This window comes from Myxocyprinus asiaticus, chromosome 20 (assembly GCF_019703515.2).
Source record: "Myxocyprinus asiaticus isolate MX2 ecotype Aquarium Trade chromosome 20, UBuf_Myxa_2, whole genome shotgun sequence".
Lineage (NCBI taxonomy): Eukaryota > Metazoa > Chordata > Actinopteri > Cypriniformes > Catostomidae > Myxocyprinus > Myxocyprinus asiaticus.
Window position 1 is genome coordinate 17350199 of NC_059363.1, and position 22205 is coordinate 17372403.

The 22205-nt window shown below is 39.7% G+C and overlaps 1 protein-coding gene across 2 annotated transcripts in view; it reads left to right on the top strand.

Annotated features, from left to right (window-relative positions):
• Positions 1-22205, top strand: part of LOC127410666 (UTP--glucose-1-phosphate uridylyltransferase-like) — a 56222-nt gene that overhangs the window by 11470 nt on the left and 22547 nt on the right. For both annotated transcript variants that reach the window (XM_051645810.1, XM_051645811.1), the window contains exon 4: positions 18680-18865. In XM_051645810.1, coding sequence (XP_051501770.1) covers positions 18680-18865 — 186 coding nt within the window. The remainder of the gene's footprint in view (positions 1-18679; positions 18866-22205) is intronic.

Sequence of the window (22205 nt, forward strand, 5' to 3'; positions counted from 1 at the left end):
ATGTTTTCTTTGTGATTTTTGGCAACTAATGTATATACGTTAAAATGCTCACTGTTTACAAACCATTTCTGTGTAGAGTCTTATCCAATTTTACAACTTCATTGCCATGACGACATAAGGCTGTAATCCCTAAATCGACTGTAAAAATGACAATTTAAACAACTTTACAGCTCAAATAATACACGTTATAATAATACACGTTTTAATACAATAATTAATGTTTGTGCTTTTATGCAATTATAAGCTTCACATTTCTGCCTTTAAACCCTTCAAAAACTGGCCCCATTTACTTCCATTGAAAGTGCCTCACTGAAACCTAGATTTTTGCTACTTCTTCTTTTTTTTCTTTTCTTTTTTTTTTAAGAAAATGAGGGATGATTCAATGACTTTTTTGTGGAAGTCAGCATTATGCCACAAATGCTGTTGACGATTAAACTTAACTTGGATTGAAACCGGAATATTCCTTAAAGTCTCAGAATGCTCTCCTGCAAAAAGACTCTTGTAATTTCACTTCTCTTCTATAGTTTCAGAAGAGATCTCAATGTCACACACTGTGCTTCGATTTGCCAGTTCATACTTTAATAGGACTTAACTGAGAACTCCATTAACTCTCATGAGCTATGAAAGAGCAAACTCTTAGCAATTACATTTATCCGCTGGGAATAGTCAGAAAGAGACCGACAGAGATAAAACGTAGAACATAGGAAACATTATTCCGTATAATATGTATAATCTCTCAGAAATGTCCTGATTGGATATTGTCTCTGTCTCCCATTCTCTCTGTGTGTGGCACTGAGGGTTTGACAGATTGTTGTTTTGACCCTCCCAAACAGAGAGATCTGCTGTGCTGTGAGGAGGTATTGTTGTGTTGGATGTGTAATTTATGTGTTATGTCATGGGGTGAGGCATTTGTGCTGATCCATGTAGTCTGCACCTTACATTTATGATTCCTGAACAGGATATTAAATATCTCACTCTTGTAAATCCTGTTTTGAGTGCTCACACAAAAAAACTACTATATGACACAACTAAGACTTCAAAAATTACGTTTACCAGACCTTTGTGTGTTTGCGAGCATTTGCTGTACAGCATGTAACAGATATAGTGTGTACCAGTGTTGTCAAAAGTACCGGTACTTCGGTACCAAGTCCATACTAAAATAAAAAAGATGTAAAGATACCAGTGTTTCGGTAGTACCGAGCACCGACTCAATCTGGTACCAGCGCGCAATATGACTGACACACAACTGCTTTAAAATGCTCATTTTGAGCATGTGCTCTGTTACTCCTCATACTCAAATGGACAATTAATCAAATTAAAATCGTGAAATGTCCTAGTGTGATTTATTAATCCGCTAAAGGTTCTTCATGTGGAAGAGATGCGTACTTTGAATGAATGTATAATTCCGACTGCTCATACATATTGAGAATCATTCACAACATGTATCAGATGACAGAGCAGAGCACTAATCTACTGTGAACCACGCAGCACATGTAAACTATATTTTCTATAATTAAATCACAGCATTTGCACTTTAATCTCAACTCAACTTTATTTATAAAGCATTTAAAACAACAGTCAGGAGTTGACCAAAGTGCTTCACAGTAATAAAATGTAAAACATAACATTTAAAAATTACCACATACACAAACACCAGTAATCTAAAACACAAAATACAAACACTCCTAAACGGTGTCCTACATTTCATTTGTCAGACTCAAAGGCCAGTGTAAAGAGATGGGACTTGACTTAAAAGTGTCGCAGATTGTGAAGCTTCAGGCCAAAAATACACATCATAATAAAAGCATGTTTCAAAATGTAAGTTAGAGCCTTGAAATTGAAGAAATTGAGACAGAAATACACTGGCGGCCAAAAGTTTGGAATAACGTACAGATTTTGCTCTTATGGAAAGACATTGGAACTTTTATTCACCAAAGTGGCATTCAGCTGATCACAATGTATAGTCAGGACATTAATAATGTGAAAAATTACTATTACAATTTGAAAAAAATGTTCAGAACTTCTTAAACTACTTCAGTGTGTTCTCATCAAAAAATCCTCCACATGCAGCAATGACAGCTTTGCAGATCCTTGGTATTCTAGCTGTCAGTTTGTCCAGATACGGGTGACATTTCACCCCACGCTTGTCGGGCACTTCTCACGCACCTTACTGTCTAGCTGATCCCACAAAAGCTCAATGTGGTTAAGATCCATAACACTCTTTTCCAATTATCTGTTGTACAATGTCTGTTTCTTTGCACATTCTGACATTTTCTTTTTGTTTTTCTGTTTCAAAAGTGGCTTTTTCTTTGCAATTCTTCCCATAAGGCCTGCACCCCTGAGTCTTCTCTTTACTGTTGTACATGAATCTGGTGTTGAGCGGGTAGAATTCAATGAAGCTGTCAGCTGAGGACATGTGAGGCGTCTATTTCTCTAACTAGAGACTCTGATGTACTTATTCTCTTGTTTAGTTGTACATCTGGGCTTCCACATCTCTTTCTGTCCTTGTTAGAGCCAGTTGTCCTTTGTCTTTGTAGACTGTAGTGTACACCTTTGTATGAAATCTTCAGTTTTTTGGCAATTTCAAGCATTGTATAGCCTTCATTCCTCAAATCAATGATTGACTGACAAGTTTCTAGAGAAAGCTGTTTCTTTTTTGGCATTTTTGACCTAATATTTACCTTAAGACAAGCCAGTCTATTGCATACTGTGGCAACTCAAAAACAAAGACAATGTTAAGCTTCATTTAACGAACCAAATAGCTTTCAGCAGTGTTTGATATAATGGCAAGTGATTTTCTAGTACCAAATTAGCAATTTAGCATGATTCCTCAAGGATAAGGTATTGGAGTGATGGCTGCTGGAAATGCGGCCTGTCTAGATTTGATCAAAAATGACTTTTCAAATAGTGATGGTGCTGTTTTTACATCAGTAATGTCCTGACTATACTTTGTGATCAGTTGAATGCCACTTTGGTGAATTAAAGTACCAATTTCCTTCCGAAACAGCTAAATCTGTACATTATTCCAAACTTTTGGCCGCCAGTGTATATTACAACTGTATAGTAAAATGTAATATTCACTGTAATGATAATAATAATAATGAAGCAATATATCACAAGCAAGACTGCTGTTGAATAAAAAAATATATATTTTCACTTGTTAAAAGATTTAAGAATGAATTGATTAGACAACATTTTGATGATGAAATTAAACTAAAACTTGGAGTTCTGGAAAATAATTATAATAATAATAACAAAAAGGAAAACATGATTTGGTAAAGAATAAAACAGATTTCAGTAGGGCGCTACTTAAAAACACTTAAGCAATGCATCCTTGATTGAGAAACACTTGAAGGAAACATGGATTTCTTTTAATTTATTATTTACATTGAAAAGTAACTTTTTAAATAGGGTAAACATGTGTGTTCAATAGCATAGTCATATTAGCATATTTATGCTGTGGTACCGAAATTGGTATCGAGAACCATGAAATTTCAATGGTATCGGTACCGACTACTGACATTTTGGTACCATGACAACACTAGTGTGTACAGAAGGTTAGGTTTCTTGTTATTTAGAAGACGCTTTCTATGTCATAGAATAGTGGGGAGGTGATAAGAAGGCACAGGAATAATCCAAAAAAGGTGCTTTTATTGTGATCAGTGGTGATCAAGGGGTGCTCATATATGCATCAAGTGCGAAGAAAATAAAAAATATATATATACAAATAAAAAATGCCATGTATATACGGGATGGTCATTTTGGTCATTCGTCTACTTGAGTACTTGGACTAATTACTCATACTCGAGGGGCAATGACATATACATAACTGCATTTATAATAACATGTCTGACAAACGTCTTTGGCTTCTGCAAGCTGCATTGTGTCTTGTTGTTCCATTGTATCGTCTATTCATTATTTTTGGCTGTTATAAAATAATCTGTTACAAAATGTACAAAAGATTGCTTAATCAAAATATAATGCATCATATTTTGTCGTTATGTGAAGATTCGCTGCCCAGTGCTGCATTCTGTTCCATTTAGCTGCACTCTGTCTAGGTGTTTGAAACACTCGCCTGCTGTATATGCGTTGAGTCCCCTGCCACACGCCTGGTGTGTGTGTGTGTGTGTGTGTGTGTGTGTGTGTGTGTGTGTCCAAGTGTTCTCTCCTGTGGGGAAAGCTGCAATGCTCCGTATTGTTGTTGCTGTGATGATTCAAGAAGCATTCCATTCGACTCGGGGAGTCGGAATTTCCACCTTTCAACTGGGGAAAGTGCAATGGAATGACACATTATGTCGGATTTCTAATTTGGAAACTTGTGCGGAAATCTTCAACTCCCATTTCGTCGAGATGCAGGTGTGTGTTACGTCACCCAGAGCAGGGAGGTTTAGAGTCCGTGACAAACATTCACTATTATTGAATAATATTCATTAACGAATTAAGTTCTTATATTAAATGATAATAAAACAGCAAGCGTTTTTCAGAGACAGGTGTTCAAAAGACGGTTAATTACACTCTCTTTTGATTATCGTAATGATAGCATTGCAGCGTCGTATCAGTTTGTTTGCTATAAGACGTCTCTGACAATCAATATACCCCTCAAAATCACAATGTAATCAATCTCAAAATTAAAAATAAGCTCCCTCTTTGACACGTAGGTTTAGTTGTCAGGTAATTGTCACTGAATTTCGAATTAAGTGAAAAGTCACATCATGCGTGATCACCATCGATCATCGTTTTCATGATCGATCATTGCTGCCACATCCGAGTTCCCGAATACTTGAGAACTCATGCCCATCCCTAGTAAACACTAAGATGACTCCCTACAACAGAAAAAAGAAAAAGACCAGCAAAACCCGACTATTACACTTAGTGTTTTCCGATCATTCTCTCCCTTGGTCAAAGGCAGACTGAAGCAAATTTCCCACCTCAAATGAGGGTCTAAACCATTCTAGGGGGAGAGAAGGTGAATGAAACCCTTAAATATGCCAAGCACACACAACAGGTACAAATTTACCAATAAACAAACATTATCAAAATCAGAGGAAATCAAAAGCAAAACATACAAACACACATACATATAAACCACATCTCAAAACTCAAAAGTAGACATTTGCCGATATTCAATAATAAGGTATACCATGAAAATTAAAATGCTCAATATTGTTATCGTGAGCACTTCGAAATACTGTGAAAATTTCTAGATGACCTATTAACCACATTGTTTCGATTTTTCAGAATGCACTGTAGTTGGGGTGGGAAAATACATCGATGCATCTCGGTGCATCAGTCTATCAAAGAAATTTCGATGCATCGTTCTCGAAATTTAAGAAATGATTATCATTATATATTAATGGGCTACCCAATGTGTCCGTCACATATTACACAAATCTTCTCGCAACAGACACAGAGCGGAGCATGCAAGATTAAAGGGAAAGAAAGTGCACTTTGAAGTAAAGAAAGTTTATGCAGCCGAGTTCAGCCCACAAGCCTACATAAGATAAAATGGATAGATGGATGGACGCTGCCAAGTTCAGCTTTCTGTGTCATTATTCAAAACTGTTTGCATCCATTTGACCAATGTAAGTTCATTGTTGTTGCCTTCTTCCCCGATTACGATATATATCATGTTAATATTGCTTTTATATCTCCATAAAATTTTTTATTTCTCCATAAAACAGTTTAACCACGAATAGAACTTGGCTTAAATAAATGTGACTGGTGGGCAGACACTGGCTTTGAATGAAAACACACTGGTTAATTTATTCTCTTTAGTGAATGCTAAAGAGATGGGAGTGATTTCAGACTGTTCTGAAGGGAACTAACCAGTTGATTACAGTCACCTGTGTTTGGTCAATGACATGCGGCAGCCACGATAAGATAAAACATTTTTATCTTTCGCAGGGTGTGCCGCAAACAGTCCTGCATGAAAATGCAATTGAATTCTCGTGAATGGGCTTGACCAGCGGAGGCGTCTCCATTTAGCCACCTGGTGCCTCTTTCCCTATCCCAAAATGAACAGGGAACTCGCTGTTACCACATCCCTTGTTACCGTCTTTACATGCTACTAATAGACAGTTTTTCATTCAGTGACCCTGCTCGATTAAAACCTGGATCGTATCTGCCTGCACATGGCATTTCATATGTAATTGTAATTGCAGGTTTCAGAAATCACGATGCATCGCACTGTAGCATTTCCATCAATAAATCAAAATTCCCAGCACTCTAATAATCTTAGTAATCTTACACTGATAGGAAGACATACCAAATTACTAGGAAACTCTCAAATTCATGTTTCTTTTTCAATTAAACTTTTCTCTCAAAATGTTACCATTGTTGTTACTTTTTCATTTGCAATGAAAATAAACCTTTAATAAATTAGATAAATGCTAAATAAAAGCATTGGACTCTTTCTTTGTGATCTTATAATTTAAAAAGTACAAAACAAGTAACTAAGTCTTGTAATTAAGAACAACAATAAAGTTTATTTATCTTTCAACCCATTTTCAATACAATCCCATGATAATACTGTATACCGTGATAAACGCTTCAGCAGTTATCGTGATATGAAAAGTTGATACCGTTACATCCCTACTCAAAAGCAAACAATAAATGCAATGCTTCCCCCGTACTGCTGAAATGGACACTTCCTTTGCCAAGAAAAGGGGGTTCCAAGGACACGCCTCCTACTAGGAGGAGTCAGCGGAAACTGGAAGAGGTGAGAGAAACAAACATGTTGTAACTGAATAAATGGCTCTTTAAATGCTGAGTTAAACGAATAAATGTTGAAGTATATGTAACCAGAATGGGGAGTTGTAGACTGAACTGTAGCCTGAATGAATGTGTTGTACTGAGTTACGAAACCCACAGATATGTGTACCTATCAATGAGCATACGCAGACAACAACTAAATCCGGTTACATGTAAGTATATAACAACGGTTTTTAGGGAAGCAATGGACCAAAATTGACATGAGTGAGCAGACCGGTGTGTTTAACAGAAAGCATAATGAATGAATATGAATGAATATTAACAGTCCAGATAGCCGCAGTGCCTGTTATCACACACTACTACAATTTGCTACTGCTACAGTTTTGATACAATGTCATATTTTAATGACTTAGCCTATTGGATATAATGATATATTTTTATCACTATAAAACTTCATCACAAGATAAATCATGGTGCTACAACACCCTTGTAATTACCTTGATTGGCCATTAGCCCCACCACCACAGAAAACTGAATGTATTCCTTTATGTCCTGTTATGTAATTTAAAAAACATAATCATTTTTATTAACATTAATTGTAATGGTTTAAAATAGACCACTGAAAATACCTTATCCTTCGACTACTAATCTGAATAGCCTATTAAAGAAGAACTAAAGACAGAGCTAGATGCTCACAGTCCTTCATAATTTCTCACATTTGTATTGATAGCATCAGTCTCTGTCGCTCTGTTTTCTGCACACATGCTGTAAAGTGCAACTCTCGAGCGCAGCTGCCTGGCCAGCGTGCAGCATACAAGCCGCTAGTTTAAGATCTCAAGATTTGCCAATCTGTCTTGCCTATAAGATATCAGACTCATGTGCACACGTGCAAATTGTTTAAAATTTGTCGTTACATGTTATAATTTTTAACAGCAAATTACTGTACAGCCCTTCCCTAGAGTTAGGTTTGAGGAATCTAGGGGAGATGTTTGAATTGCTGTTCTATATGTGTGTATTTGAGTTTAAAGCTGTGTATAGAATGGAATTATAGCATTCTATTTTTACTGTTTCTGAATATTGTGCAGAGTATACTGTATATTGCCTACAAATAGTTTTTTTAAATAGTGAACTTGGAGGCATTATTCCATGTTAAATGCTTCAAACAATAGTATGTTACAGTGTTGTCACATGAACTAATTGCGTTGCGTATGAGTGGCATCCTGTTATCATTTTGGAAATAAAACAGTTCTTCAGTTTTGTGTAAAACTTCCAGTCAAATGAACAGTTGAAAAGAGATCAAAAAAAAATTGTGGCTGACATTACTTCTATTTAATTTGGCACACTGGAAATAGAAGATCAAGTTGTGTGCATTGCACTGTGGAATACAGTACCCAGTGCTGTGTGATCTGTTGTATACTGCTTGATTTGGCAAGTGTAGTAGGTCATCTAGGTACTATATGCATACAGAAAGTTTGCATGCTGTGCACAGTATACATACTATATACTGCAGTACATGTAAGAGTAGGATCATGTTAGTACACTGAAGACCATATTTGCAGTAATCAAAATACATGTTTTATTTATTTTTTTACGTGAATTCTGTATAAAACTCCTAAATGGCATGAAATTTTCCACAACCCATGTTTTATGAATTTATTTGTCTACTGACATTTTTTGGAAAGATGTTTTTTTTTTTTTTCTTAAACGTTATGTCAGAGGAACGATCCAAAACATTTTAAAGAAGTATGTCTGTCTTTATCAGCCTCGTTCCCATTCCCATCAAAAATTTTAGATAGTGCAACTTTGAATAAATTCTATTCTGAACATTGGAAGGGCATGAATTAGATTTTGTCTGAGGACCAAGGATGGACTCACTCTGCTTGCATAATACTTTCATTTTCACATGGACTTAAGAGTTTGGTGTGTATGTGTGTAGGTGCGTGCGTGCGTGCGTGCGTGCATGTGTCATTTTGAAACTTGAGAATCTCTCAAAAAACAACTCGTGTTCATTCATCCACTTCTGTAGGGTGTTTAAAGGCAAACCAGCCTGTGTCTTCCAGTTACCTGTTGCTACACACCAATCAGCATCTGGTTCCTGATGACATTGTGCCTTATGTTTGCTTTAATAAAGTCTGATGTGTCCCATTAGAAATATAATACCCTGTGTTCACAGCAACATCCTGCACTTAAACACTTATCAAGGTGAATATATTTGTAGAGCCGAGGAGGGCGGGGCCGGGCTGGAAAGAGACACACCGGTCCCCAATCAGCCTGATGGTGTGCGCGAGGGATAAAGGCGGCCAGGGACGACAATTCGAGAGAGAGAGAATTACAGACAGCTATGCTGTGTGTTTTTAGTTGTGTGTTTTGTTTAATAAATTGTTATTTAAGTTGTCAAGCCGGTTCTCGCATCCTCCTTTCCACTGAACTCCCTTACACTGGTGCCGAAACCCGGGAAGGAGGAGGGATTCCTGTCGCAGGGTCCTCGACACTGCCGTCCACCCAGGGGAGCGCCACTGCCAACCGACGGGGGACGGAGTAGCCCGACCACCCGGACGCGGGGAACGGCTGCCGTCCGCGAGGCGAGTGGGGACGGGACTCCCCGACCGCCTGGAGCGAGGGAGCCGCTGCCGGGGGCGGAGGAGTGCCCTGCCGTCCCCCGGGAACGCGGAGGGGTCGAGAGAAGACTGCCGTCCGTGGGGGGGAGGAGGGAAGCGACTCCCCGACCACCTGGAGTGGTAGGGCCGCTGCCAGGGGCGGAGGAGAGTCCCCATGGGACGCCGGGAACACGGAGGGGCGTTCTGTCCGCTGGGGATCGGAGGTCTGACTCCGGTCCGCCCGGGGAGGAGCGGCTGCAGTCCGCCTGAGAGGGTGGAGTAGTGATCGAGGACCACGCGACGGCGCATCAGAGAACCGGTGAGGTGTTTTTTTTTTTTTTTCTCTCTCTCCTCTCTCTCTCTCTGTCGCTCCGTGTTAGCCTTTCCCTCGCCATTTTGTGTTGTTTTTTTCCCCTCCTGTCTCCTCCCAGGTCGAGGAAGGCGGGGAGGACCCGCCGGCAGTCGGGGCAGGGTGGGGGGGATGTACGTCATGCCGGGGGCTCCCCGGCCTGAGGCAACGTGGAGTGTAGAGGAGAGGAGGGCGGGGCCGGGCTGGAATGAGACACACCCGGTCCCCAATCAGCCTGATGGGGCGCGCGAGGGATAAAGGCAGCCGGGGGGACGACATTCGAGAGAGAGAGAATTACAGACAGCTGTGCTGTGTGTTTTTAGTTGTGTGTTTTGTTTAATAAATTGGTATTTAAGTTGTCAAGCCGGTTCTCGCCTCCTCCTTTCCACTGAACTCCCTTACAATATTATTTCAACATAATCACTTTCCAAATAATTAGTTGATAGTTATTACATAAATGCTTGGTGTGGTAACTGGTCTGTTAAGATAAGGGGCTGATCGATTTTTGAGGTGAGGTGTGAAAACATCAAGTCATTGTTGAAACTTTTGCCTGGAACTTTTACGCTGCTTTTATTTCGAGTTCATCATGACTAGATTTCACCTCCTTATGCAAACTCACTTTAACAACCTAAGGGGCCTTTCAGACCAAAGGTGTCTTTGTGCTTAAAGCTAGATGCAGGGCAACAAATAGAACTGAACGCAGGTGTCTCTCAATGCATTTATTAAAAAGTTCATTCTTTTTTTTTACAGTTGTGCTCAAAAGTTTGCAGACCCTGGCAGAAATTGTGAAATTTTGGCATTGATTTTGAAAATATGACTGATCATGCAAAAAAACTGTCTTTTATTTAAGGATAGTGATCATCTGAATTCATTTATTATCACATAGTTTTTTGGCTCCTTTTTAAATCATAATGATAACAGAAATCACCCAAATGGCCCTGATCAAAAGTTTACATACCCTTGAATGTTTGGTCTTGTTACAGACACACAAGGTGACACATACAGGTTTAATTGGCAATTAAAGGTTAATTTCCCACACCTGTGGCTTTGGAAAAAGACGGTGTGGTTGTTTCAAGGAGCATAATATGACAATACTTGAAAAAAAATGAGCTGCATGGTTGAGTTGCCAGAAAGAAGCCTTTACTGCACCAATGCCACAAAAAAGCCCGGTTACAATATGCCCGACAACACCTTGACACGCCTCACAGCTTCTGGCACACTGTAATTTGGAGTGACGAGACCAAAATAGAGCTTTATGGTCACAACCATAAGCACTATGTTTGGAGAGGGGTCAACAAGGCCTATAGTGAAAAGAATACCATCCCCACTGTGAAACATGTTGGTGGCTCACTGATGTTTTGAGGATGTGTGAGCTCTAAAGGCATGGGGAATCTTGTGAAAATTGATGGCAAGATGAATTCAGCATGTTATCAGAAAATACTGGCAGACAGTTTGCATTCTTCTGCACAAAAGCTGCACATGGGACGCTCTTGGACTTTCCAGCACGACAATGACCCTAAGCACAAGGCCAAGTTGACCCTCCAGTGGTTACAGCAGAAAAAGGTAAAGGTTCTGGAGTGGTCATCACAGTCTCCTGACCTTAATATCATCAAGCCACTTGAGGAGATCTCAAACGTGCGGTTCATGCAAGATGACCAAAGACTTTGCATGACCTGGAGGCATTTTGCCAAGACGAATGGGCAGCTATACCACCTGCAAAAATATGGGGCCTCATAGACAACTATTACAAAAGACTGCACGCTGTCATTGATGCTAAAGGGGGCAATTCACAGAATTAAGAACCAAGGGTATGCAGACTTTTGAACAGGGGTCATTTCATTTTTTTTCTTTGTTGCCATGTTTTGTTTTATGATTGTGCCATTCTGTTATAACCTACAGTTGAATATGAATCCCATAAGAAATCAAAGAAATGTGTTTTGCACACATTTGTCAAAACTATACCAATGGGAAATGTTCAGCTTTTTCACTGTCCTTCCTGTTTGACTGTATCTAATTCAAGTCATCCTTCCTCATTTTGCTGCATTTGCCTAAGTATTCCAATTTTAAAGCACCCTGTACACAGATTGATAATCTTGATGTGAGAGGTAATGTGTAGCTTTCAAAGCCTGGTATTACCTTTACGAACCTATGTCATAATGTCATTTATTAAACTATAATAACATACTATGTCATTTCCCTTCAACAAAAAGAAAGTATGTGTGAAAGGATGAACAGTTGTTGGTGTTTGTGTTTTTAGCAGCTTGCTGTAATGGAGTTAACCATAAACAACATTTCTGTGGTTTGTGCCACAAAGGTGCAATCTTGTTCAACCGGTGCACCTGGTTTAAGGTAAAGTTTCTCACCCTTGGTTTGAAGCTCAGGGTCAAGTGTCTCATATTGTCTTTTAAAGAGTTGTTTCTCACCAAAACCTATCGTATGTCTTCAGAAGACTTGGAACATGATGCACAAGTCGCATGGATTACTTTAATGACACTTTTTTTGTGGGTGTGTCATAAAAGCAGGGTGCTTTTATGGGTGCTTTTTAAGCTGCAGTCAGCAGCCATTGTACTGAATTCAGCAAATGGGACAATCCTTAGAAAATCACATTTTCTCAGTGGTAAAGACGCTGGCTACCACCCCTGGAGTTCACTAGTTCGAATCACAGGGCATGCTGAGTGACTCCAGCCAGGTCTCCTAAGCAACCAAATTGGCCCGGTTGCTAGGGAGGCTCTGCCACCCGGATTGAGGCGAATCACTACGCGACCACGAGGACTTAAAAGCACATTGGGAATTGGGCAAAAAAGGGGAAAAATCCCAAAAAAAGAAAAAGAAAATCCCCATTTTGTGTTCCACAGAAGAAAGAAAGGCAAATAGGTTTTGAATGACAGGAGGGCAAGTAAATTATGACAGGATAAGGTTTGATAAACATTTTGTATTGTTAGTTCTTCTGGTGTTAAGGAATAATAGCCTTTATTCTGCTTTCTCATCATTGTTTCACAGTGATTGTGTGGATCAAGTTTCTGATAAACCAATAGGTGATGCAGAATTTAAGAACGAGTTATTTTTGCAGCATAGTTTTGAAATGCTCTTTTTGAATTGGTGAGGAAGTTATTAGTTTTGCAAGTTACAGCATGTTTTTGCTGTACTTCATGCACCTTGATCTCAAACGTTAAAGCAAAATTTGATTCCTTGTGATGTAACCCTTTTAAAATTTACCTGGCTAGATAAACACCAAGTTAATTGAAAGAAACTGACAGTTGGCCACTTTAAGGGATATTTCCTGTGAAACATCTTGCCCAAATAGAAGTACATGTCCAAAACAACATGGTACATTTTGTCTGACTACTGTAAACCACAAGCGATGCACACAACACGACATACATTAACACATTTTTACTGTAATACAATCAACATTCAACATCATTGCCGCAGGCACTAAATATGGAGTTGCTCTGTATCTGTTACACATAGAGAGACAGTATAAATAAGAGTTGACGTTTCCCCTCCTGTCTTTCTTTTATGTGATCACTGTGACTACATGTGGTTCAAGCCCTGCTGTATCTGAGCACCTGATGACTGGAACTGAAGGAGAATACTTGCTTTTCTCCTTTATGCCCTCTAACTTTCCTTTACACAGACAAATCTGTTTACTTCCCTCTCTTTCTCCCCCATTTCTCTCTCTTATTCTCTCTAGCTCTCTCCCTGAGAAGCGTGGTGACCTTGATTACATCATGCTCTCCATCTGTCTCTGAGTTTAAACCATGGAAGTATGACTGTGGGTGATGGAGATAGGAAGAAGATATTTGTCATCATCCTCAATTTTCCCTCAACCTTTCAGGAAACATTGTATCGGCTGCTTAACACCTTCATACAACCGTGGTCTGCGTCATTGGTAGTTGTGACCTGGAGCTACATCTACTTTGAGGCTGACAGCTAATTTCTGTTCAGTCAGTTAAGAACAGTCAACATGAACACACCGGCATACAGAGTTATTAGCGAACTGGTGCAAATTTACGCATCTATACTAGGGATGTGCGAGACCAGTCGACTAAACTGTTCTGATGCTGGTAGTCGACACTGGAATTACTTGTCGAATCATATTTTTCCCCATTAAACTGTTCAACATTTTTACACATATACGTTTGGCTTTATATTTTTACTGAGGCTTCACTTAAATTACTGTCATATTAATGTTACACATTTTAAATATAATTAATAAAACAAATATTATAAAAAAAAAAAAAAAAGAGGATATCTGGAGCAGATACAAAGTTTCATTTCACCGCGGGCTGCACGTGTTTCTTCCCTCTCTCACTCGCGGCGCGCACAGGAAGCTAGACAAGAAAACTCCGCAAAGTAGCTATAGAAATCACTTCGGTGGTGGTGCGGGAAGTGGATTTCAGAAACGTTGGCTTGACAGTCGGATGTTTTCAAATTTGAGTCTTCTTTAAATCAATGCGTGCTTGTAAGTTATTTTCCCAACACCTATATCACCCATGTGAAAAACTAACTGCCCTTTAAACTTAATAGCTGGTTGTGCCACCTTTAGCAGCAACAACTGCAACCAAACGCTTCCGATAACTGGAGATCAGTCTTTAACAACGCTGTGGTGGAATTTTGTCCCACTCTTCTTTGCAGAACTGCTTTAGTTTAGCCACATTGGAGGGTTTTCAAGCATGAACTGCCCATTTAAGTTCCTGCCACAGCATCTCAATCGGGTTCAAGTCAAGACTTTGACTAGGCCACTCCAAAACTTTAATTTTGCTTCTTTTGAGCCATTCAGAGGTGGACTTACTCCTATGCATTGGATCATTGTCTTGCTGCATAATCCAGTTGCTGGTAATCCAACTTCAACTCACGGACTGATGACTGGACGTTCTCCTTTAGGATTTTCTGTTAGAGAGCAGAATTCATGTTTCCCTCAATTATTGCAAGTCGCCCTGGCCCTGAAGCAGCAAAGCATCCCCACACCATCACACTACCACCACCATGCTTGACCTTAGGTATGATGTTCTTTTTGTGTAATTCTGTGTTTGATTTACGCCAGATGTAACAGGACCCCTGTCTTCCAAACAGTTCCACTTTTGACTCATCAGTCCACAGAACATTCTCCCAAAAGGTTTGAGGATCATCAAGGTGTGTGTTGGCAAAATTCAGACCAGCCTTATTGTTCTTCTGGGTTAGCAGTGGTTTTCACCTTGCCACTCTTCTATGGATGGCATTTTTGGCCAGAGTCTTTCTGATAGTGGAGTCATGAACAGTGACATTTATTGATGCGAGAGAGGCCTGCAGTTCCTTGGATGTTGTCCTTGGCTTTTTTTGTGAGTTCCTAGATGAGTCATCGCTGTGCTCTTGGAGGAATTCGGCCACTTCTGTGAAGGTTAACTACTGTGCCATGTTTTTTCCATTTGTAGATAATGGCTCTCACTGTGTTTTTTTGGAGTCCCAGAGCCTCTGAAATATCTTTGTAACCCTTCCCAAACTGATGTATTTCAGTCAACGTTTTCCTCATCATTTCTGGAATTTCTTTCGACCTTGGCATTGTGTGCTACTGGCAGAGACTTTTTAGCCAACTTCATGCTGCTGAAAAAGTTCTATATAGGTGTTGATTTGATTGAACAGGGCTGGCAGTTATCAGGCCTGGGTGTGTGTAGTCCAGCTGAACCTCATTATGAATGCAGTTTGATAGATTTCGGGATTTAGTAACTATGGGGCAAATACTTTTTCACACAGGCCTAGTTGGTATTGGATAACTTTTTTGCTTCAATAAATAACATTATCATTTAAAAATTATATTTTGTGTTTACTCAGATTGCCTTTGTTTTATGTTAGATTTTGTTTGAATTTTTGTAACAATTTAAGTATGAGTGTAACGTTGCTGCTGGCAATGAACCTAAGTGCAAATTTATTAACAAAAGTGAAATCCAAAAACCCTAACTACAAACGTAAACAAAAAATATTAACTTGACTACACAACCAAAGTTGCATTCAACAATACCTGACAGTGGACCATGGAAAACATGAGGGTTAAATATATGACATGGGAGAACACATGACAATGATAACCAGTAAACACAAAGAACTCTAAAAAAGATAAGACAATCAACCAGTGAAAACAAGACACATGAACTTGGAGGGAAACATGAAATCACATGACAAGGAAACCACATGACATGAATCAGGAACTAGAAATTTCAAAATAAAAGACATGAAAAACATGAATCAACAAAATACACATGACATATCCCCCCCACTAAGTGGCAGCTCCCGATGCCCCAAAACATGAACCAACACATAAAACATGGCATAAACACAAAGTTATGTAGGGAGCTGGGGGGAAAGGGGGGTCTTAAAGCATGGCTTGGCAAGACAAGGCATGGAGCATGGGATCACCTTCCACAGACGTTGCCCTGGAGCCATGACAGACTCGAGGGGCGACACCATGGAACTTGGTGCCCAGAGAGTAGCTGACGACTCAGAGGACCAAGGTGGTGCCAGAGGTTCGGTAGAACCAAGGTAGTGCCTAAGGCTCAGAGGACCGAGGCAGAGCTGGTGGGACTGAAGACCAAGGCGGAGCCGTAGGGAAGGTGGTTCAAGGTGGAGCCGCATGCTCGGATTGACGAAGCGTAGCTGTGGGATTGGAGAGCTCAAGCGGAGCCAGGTGATCAACTGACCAAGGCGGAGCTGGAGGGATGAGGGACCCCATTGAAGCCGATTTGCCGAAGGACCACGGTGAAGCCGAAGGGACATAGAGCCAAGGTGAAACCGAGGGCCCGGAGAACCAAGGCGGAGTCCAGGGCCCGGAGGGTCCAGGCAAACTCGAAGGGTCGGAAGCCCCACCCGTCTGATCCCGAGGAAACATCCATAGGGTGGGTACCAGGGCGGGAACCATCTCCAGGTCCGATAGCTCAGATGTGGCTATGACATGGCGTGGAGCATGCTCAGGCGTGGCTGTGAAATGGCGTGGAGCAGGCTCAGGCGTGGTTGTGACATGGCGTGGAGCAGGCTCAGGCGTGGCTGTGACATGGCATGGAGCAGGCTGAGGATCCGGGGCAAAAGATGACTCTGGCTCGCCGGCCATGTCGTGGAACTCTGGCTCAGCATCCGCCTCCCCCACAGTGAACGTGGAACCAATAATCTGCAGGGTGAGGTCGATATATTGAGCCAGGCTGTGGGTACTCTGACCACCTGGCATCAGAGAAGAGATGGGCTCATTCAGTCCAAATTGGAAACAGTCCTTGAGGGCCATCTCATTAAAATCCACCCTGCAGGCCAGAGCGCAGGATTCCTGCACATAAGGGGACGATTCCCCTGGTGAAGTCGAAGAAGCTGGATTGCTGGGTTCATATTGCGTCGGTCAGGTATTCTGTAACGTTGCTGCTGGCACTGGCAAAGACGATGACGATGAAGTGAAGAACCCAAGTGCTATTAACAAAAGTGAAATCCAAAAACCCTAACTACAAATGTAAACAAATAACATGAACTTGACTTTAACTTGACTACACAACCAAAGTTGCATTCAACAATACCTGACAATGGACCATGGAAAACATGAGGGTTAAATACATGACATGGGAGAACACATGACAGTGATAACCAATAAACACAAAGAACTCTAAACAAGATAACAAGACAATCAACCAATGAAAACAAGACACATGAACATGGAAGGAAACATGAAATCACATGACAAGGGAACCACATGACATCAGGATCAGAATCAGAAACTAGAAATTTCAAAATAAAAGACATGAAAAACATGAATCAACAAAATACACATGACAGTGAGATATACACAAAAACAGAAGAAATCAGGCAAATACTTTTTCACAACACTATATACTACTTAAAATATTTGAGTAGTTAATACAGCTTCTTTTACTGATCTCGTGTGAATTTTACTCACACAATCAGACATGAAGTCATTGATAACATTTTAATGACATATTAGTTGATGTTTTACATGTAGTTTTGACTTTTTTAGTTTTAGTTTTTTGGGAGGGTGGGTGTCAGGTCAGTAGAATGTAGACAGGAAATTATGGTTGAAAGAGGGGGGAGCAGGATTGGGACATGACCCAGGTCAGACTCGAGCGAATAGCTCTTGTATGTCCTGAGCATCTGTGCTGCCCACTGCACCACAGCTCTGTCAAGCGCCCTCATATTTAAATGTACCTCTGAACACCTCCCCCAGCAGTGTGGCCTGTGTCTGAATTTTAGCAAAGCAAAAATAAACAAAAGAACTGGTTACATTGTATCTAAAATGTAAGTTATTCGATAAGAACTTGATATTTTATAAAAGCAATATCATACTCGCAATCGTGTTATTGTACTGGATATCATTACTTGTGGTTGAATCATAGGCTGATAGTCAGAAAATGGCAGTCTTGTTTATGTGATTTAGCTTAAGTATCTGACTCATCGGTGTTGTCTCAGCTGCCTTATTGTGCCCATTGCCCCAGCCATCTTAAACAGCCATTTAAATCGGTTTTCTTTCCTTTTTGTTTCAAATACCCATCTATCATCTCTATCTTCTCGCCTAACTCTGTCTCTCTCCAACTTTCCCTATTGATCTGCAGTCTCAGCAATCTGACTGTTTATTCAGCTAACCATGGCAATGTTTTTCCTTTATGTGAAACATTTTGTGTTTTTGCATGTCTGTTGTAGTTCTTTGGTATATTTGTAAACTGATCTCAGTGATACTGGAAGACTGACGGCAGGCCTGATCATAATAAACTCACTGGTGAATTATCAGACTTCATATGCATTTGGATGAACATTAGATGTCATAAAACTTAATTGTACACACTGGATCCATCATTCTCTTATATAATATAAACCTCCGGATGATGGAAAAATATAAGCCAACCCAGGCCCAAACATTTTATTGCATTTCATGTGCTGATATTTGGGGAAAACTGGTGTAATGGATTTCAATATTGTTAAAAATGTTTAAAAATTTGTAGTACTACACTTATTGGTAGCTGTAAACAACTGTTGTTTGTCTGTATTATCTCTGTTTCAGATCCAGCCTTATGATAAGGTCAAGGCAAAGGGTCTCCCAGACAACATAGCAGACAGTCTGAACAAGCTTGTGGTGGTGAAGCTGAATGGAGGTCTGGGAACCAGCATGGGCTGCAAAGGGCCCAAGAGTCTCATTAGTGTCCGTAACGAGAACACTTTTCTGGATCTGACCGTCCAGCAGATTGAGGTTTGTCTAATTGCACCAGATGTTTCAGTGCTGTGTTTGACAGTATATGATTGTAGACCCCAAGACATTGTACCATGTTAAAAAAAAAACAGCATTGCTGGTCACTGGCGTATGTATGATTTGCATGCTGATGTCCCTACCAGACTTTCTAAAATGGATAGTTCAACCAAAAATAAAAATTCTGTCATTTACTCACCCTTATGTTGTTTGAACGCATATGACTTTCTTTCTTTCGTGGAACACAAAAGGAAATGTCAGCCTTAGTCACCTTTCACTTTAATTTTCTAGAAAAAAGCTGCAATGAAAGTGTATGGTGAATGAGGCTAACATATTTGTCTAACATCTCCTTTTGTTTTTAATACAAGAAAGTCATACAAGTTTAGAACAACATAAGGGTGAGTAATTGATGACAGAATTTTCATTTTCATGACCAAACCTCCCTTGGTCAGCCTAATTTGTAATTTTTTTGCTGGTTAACAAAATGGCTATGCTGATCCACCAGCTAGACCAGCATTTTCATGGCACAGCTTACAAGATAATATTTCAAAAAACTCAACAGCTGTCTGAGAGATTTGGAAGAGAGCGAGTAGACCTCCACCCATAGGTCTTAAATCACAAACATATGTTCCTCTTTCATTCCCTTCTCTCGCTTCTCTTCTACAACTAAAAAAAATAAATAAATCTGGCACATTTAATTGTTTATACAGATAGAGCATTTTAACCGCCACAACAAGCAATGGGCTCTGTGCAAATGTTTATTCCCAGTGCCATGGACTGAAAGATAGGTAGCTAGTGAGCATGAATGAAAACTAAGGGTGAAACCCAAACAGAGAGGGCTGTATTCTAGGGAAGAGAGGGAAAAAAGGTAGGGGGGCCCAGTACTGAGCCCTGTGGGATGCCCTTAGTGTCTCTTTGGCAGGCCGGTTACCTGCCTCATGTCTTCAGATATCCCCCTCATTGAATAAGGCCAATTAGTAGATGTAAATGGGTAATCTTTCTTTCTCCCACAGAAATACAGACTGCTGTTTCTGTGCTTGGCAGGCCCCTAGCGATCGCTTAGTCCAATTTATGCCATTTGGCTCCTTTTTGACTTGAATTTGTGGGCATATTTTATGTTACAGGAAAATGACCTAAATTCTGTCAAAACAGTTTCTGAATGAGGATGAAGTTATTCGATTACCTAGCCATTTAAACTATGTTTGTCAGAACTTGCCGTTATTTAGATAGGTACCTTTAACACTGGGCAAATTAAACCAGTATTTACTGTTTGTGAGTTTTCCAAGGTTGTGTAAAATAAGTCACAACAATTTGTGCCTTTGTTGAATGCCATTTGCATACATTTGGATGTCTTTTTAGCATAGATTATCTGTAATTTGTCAGTGAACATTTAAAGAATTACTGCTCAAACTGGTGTCTTTGACTAGATGTAAACTTTAACTCAAAAATTACACTTAAATGCTTTAATGCTCATTTAGAATTATACAGAATCCAGGATGAAGCAACACCAAATGTTTCTTCACGATTAATTATTGTAATTATCTCAGTAGTGCAGCTATAGAGATTAGAGAGGAAAGATGTTTTAATCAGTTGTCTACAGTGTTTCAACAGTTTTACTCTGGTGTAAAAGATCACATATTTACAGTTTAGTTGTCTAAATAATACCCTCCATGGCTCTACATTTAAATGCAACATTAACCTTAAAGCAGAATCATTTCAACTCATCCTTCCACAGTTAAAACAGATGCTCCAAGTGTCTACGACCATTTGAACCTTAACTTGTATTGAACTCGGAATATTCCTTCAATATATAAAACATGACTGAAAATGTCTTAATAGAAACATTCCAGGTTCAATACAAGTTAAGCTCAATTGACAGCATTTGTGGCATAATGTTGATTACCACAAAAAAATAAAAAATAAAAATAAATTCAGCTCGTCCCTATTTTTCTTTGAAAAAGCAAAAATCAAGGATACAGTGAGGCACTTACTGTGAAGTGAATAGGGCCAATTTTTGGAGGGTTTAAAGGCAGAAATGTTAAGCTTATAATTTTATAAAAGCACTTACATTTAATTATTTTGTTTAAACCATTGTTTTTACAGTTGTTTTAGGGTTAACAGCATTACCTTGTTATGGCAACAAAGTTGTAAAATTGTATATAACTTTACGCAGTAAAGTTTATTAATTGAATTTATATAGGGCTCTTTTTTCATGACCCTGCTTGGCACAAAGCTACATGCAACGACCGTGAGCTACATCTTATCCAATTTTCAAGCACAATTATCCTAATTCTAAGCACAATTTTCGTGCCAGTGCAAAGCCCAAATGGGTGAGGTTGGGAGTGTATGCGCACATACACAAACAGTTTGCGCGCATACACTTCCAACCTTGCCCAAAAACTGTGGGTGTATTGTATGTTAATGAAGTGCCGCAGTTTGCTATTTTCCTCAGTAGTAGGTAACAAAGACTTCTGAAAACCACGTCTAATCTCAGCACAAAATCAAATTCAGTTCCTGCATTTACAGTTTATGGATTCCACAGGCAAATGATATCAAGAGCTATCGATCACTTTTAATGCTAGCCATGATTTGTGTCAGTAAATCAATATTATATTACTAATAATATGTTTTTATATTTTGTATAATGCCTTTCCAAAGTTCAAGGATGCTTTACAGAAATTAAACAAAACATTAAACAGAGAAACATATAACAAATATACATTACAAACAATGAACAATAGGAGAGAAGCAAAGAATATTTTAAGCAGGTGAGACACAGGTGTGCAGGAGGTGAGCCAACAGTCCCAGAGAGGCTGATAGAGAATATGTAACATACATTGCGGTCGGAGCAGCGCAAGCAACAATACACTCATACAGCAGGGAATGCATTGCAAACAACCAATTTACACTATGAAATTTTTATGAATGGGCTGTCTTTATATTGGCATTGCTTGACAGATAATGGAATATATAATAGGACACAGACGGTGCAATAACTGGGAAAACCTCCGAATTAAATTGCACTTGGGAGTATTGATGCTCACTACCACCCCTGGTGTCGCGGTTCAACTGAGGCAACTGAGATTCTTCCTCTGCCACCCGGATTGAGGCGAGTCACTAAGCCACCACGAGGACTTTGAGCGAATTGGGGAGGAAAAAAAGAATTAAATTGCACTTGACCTAGCCCATTAGTACTTTGGGTGTGTGATTTCGCCAACCTTGCACCTAGACTTTGCGCATGCAATACCAAAACTTAATGGCCATGTCCGCGCCTGAGTGAGGAGAGGAAGAATTACACAGCACACAGTCCAGATGCACTCTAAATTTTCCAAACAGTTTCAGG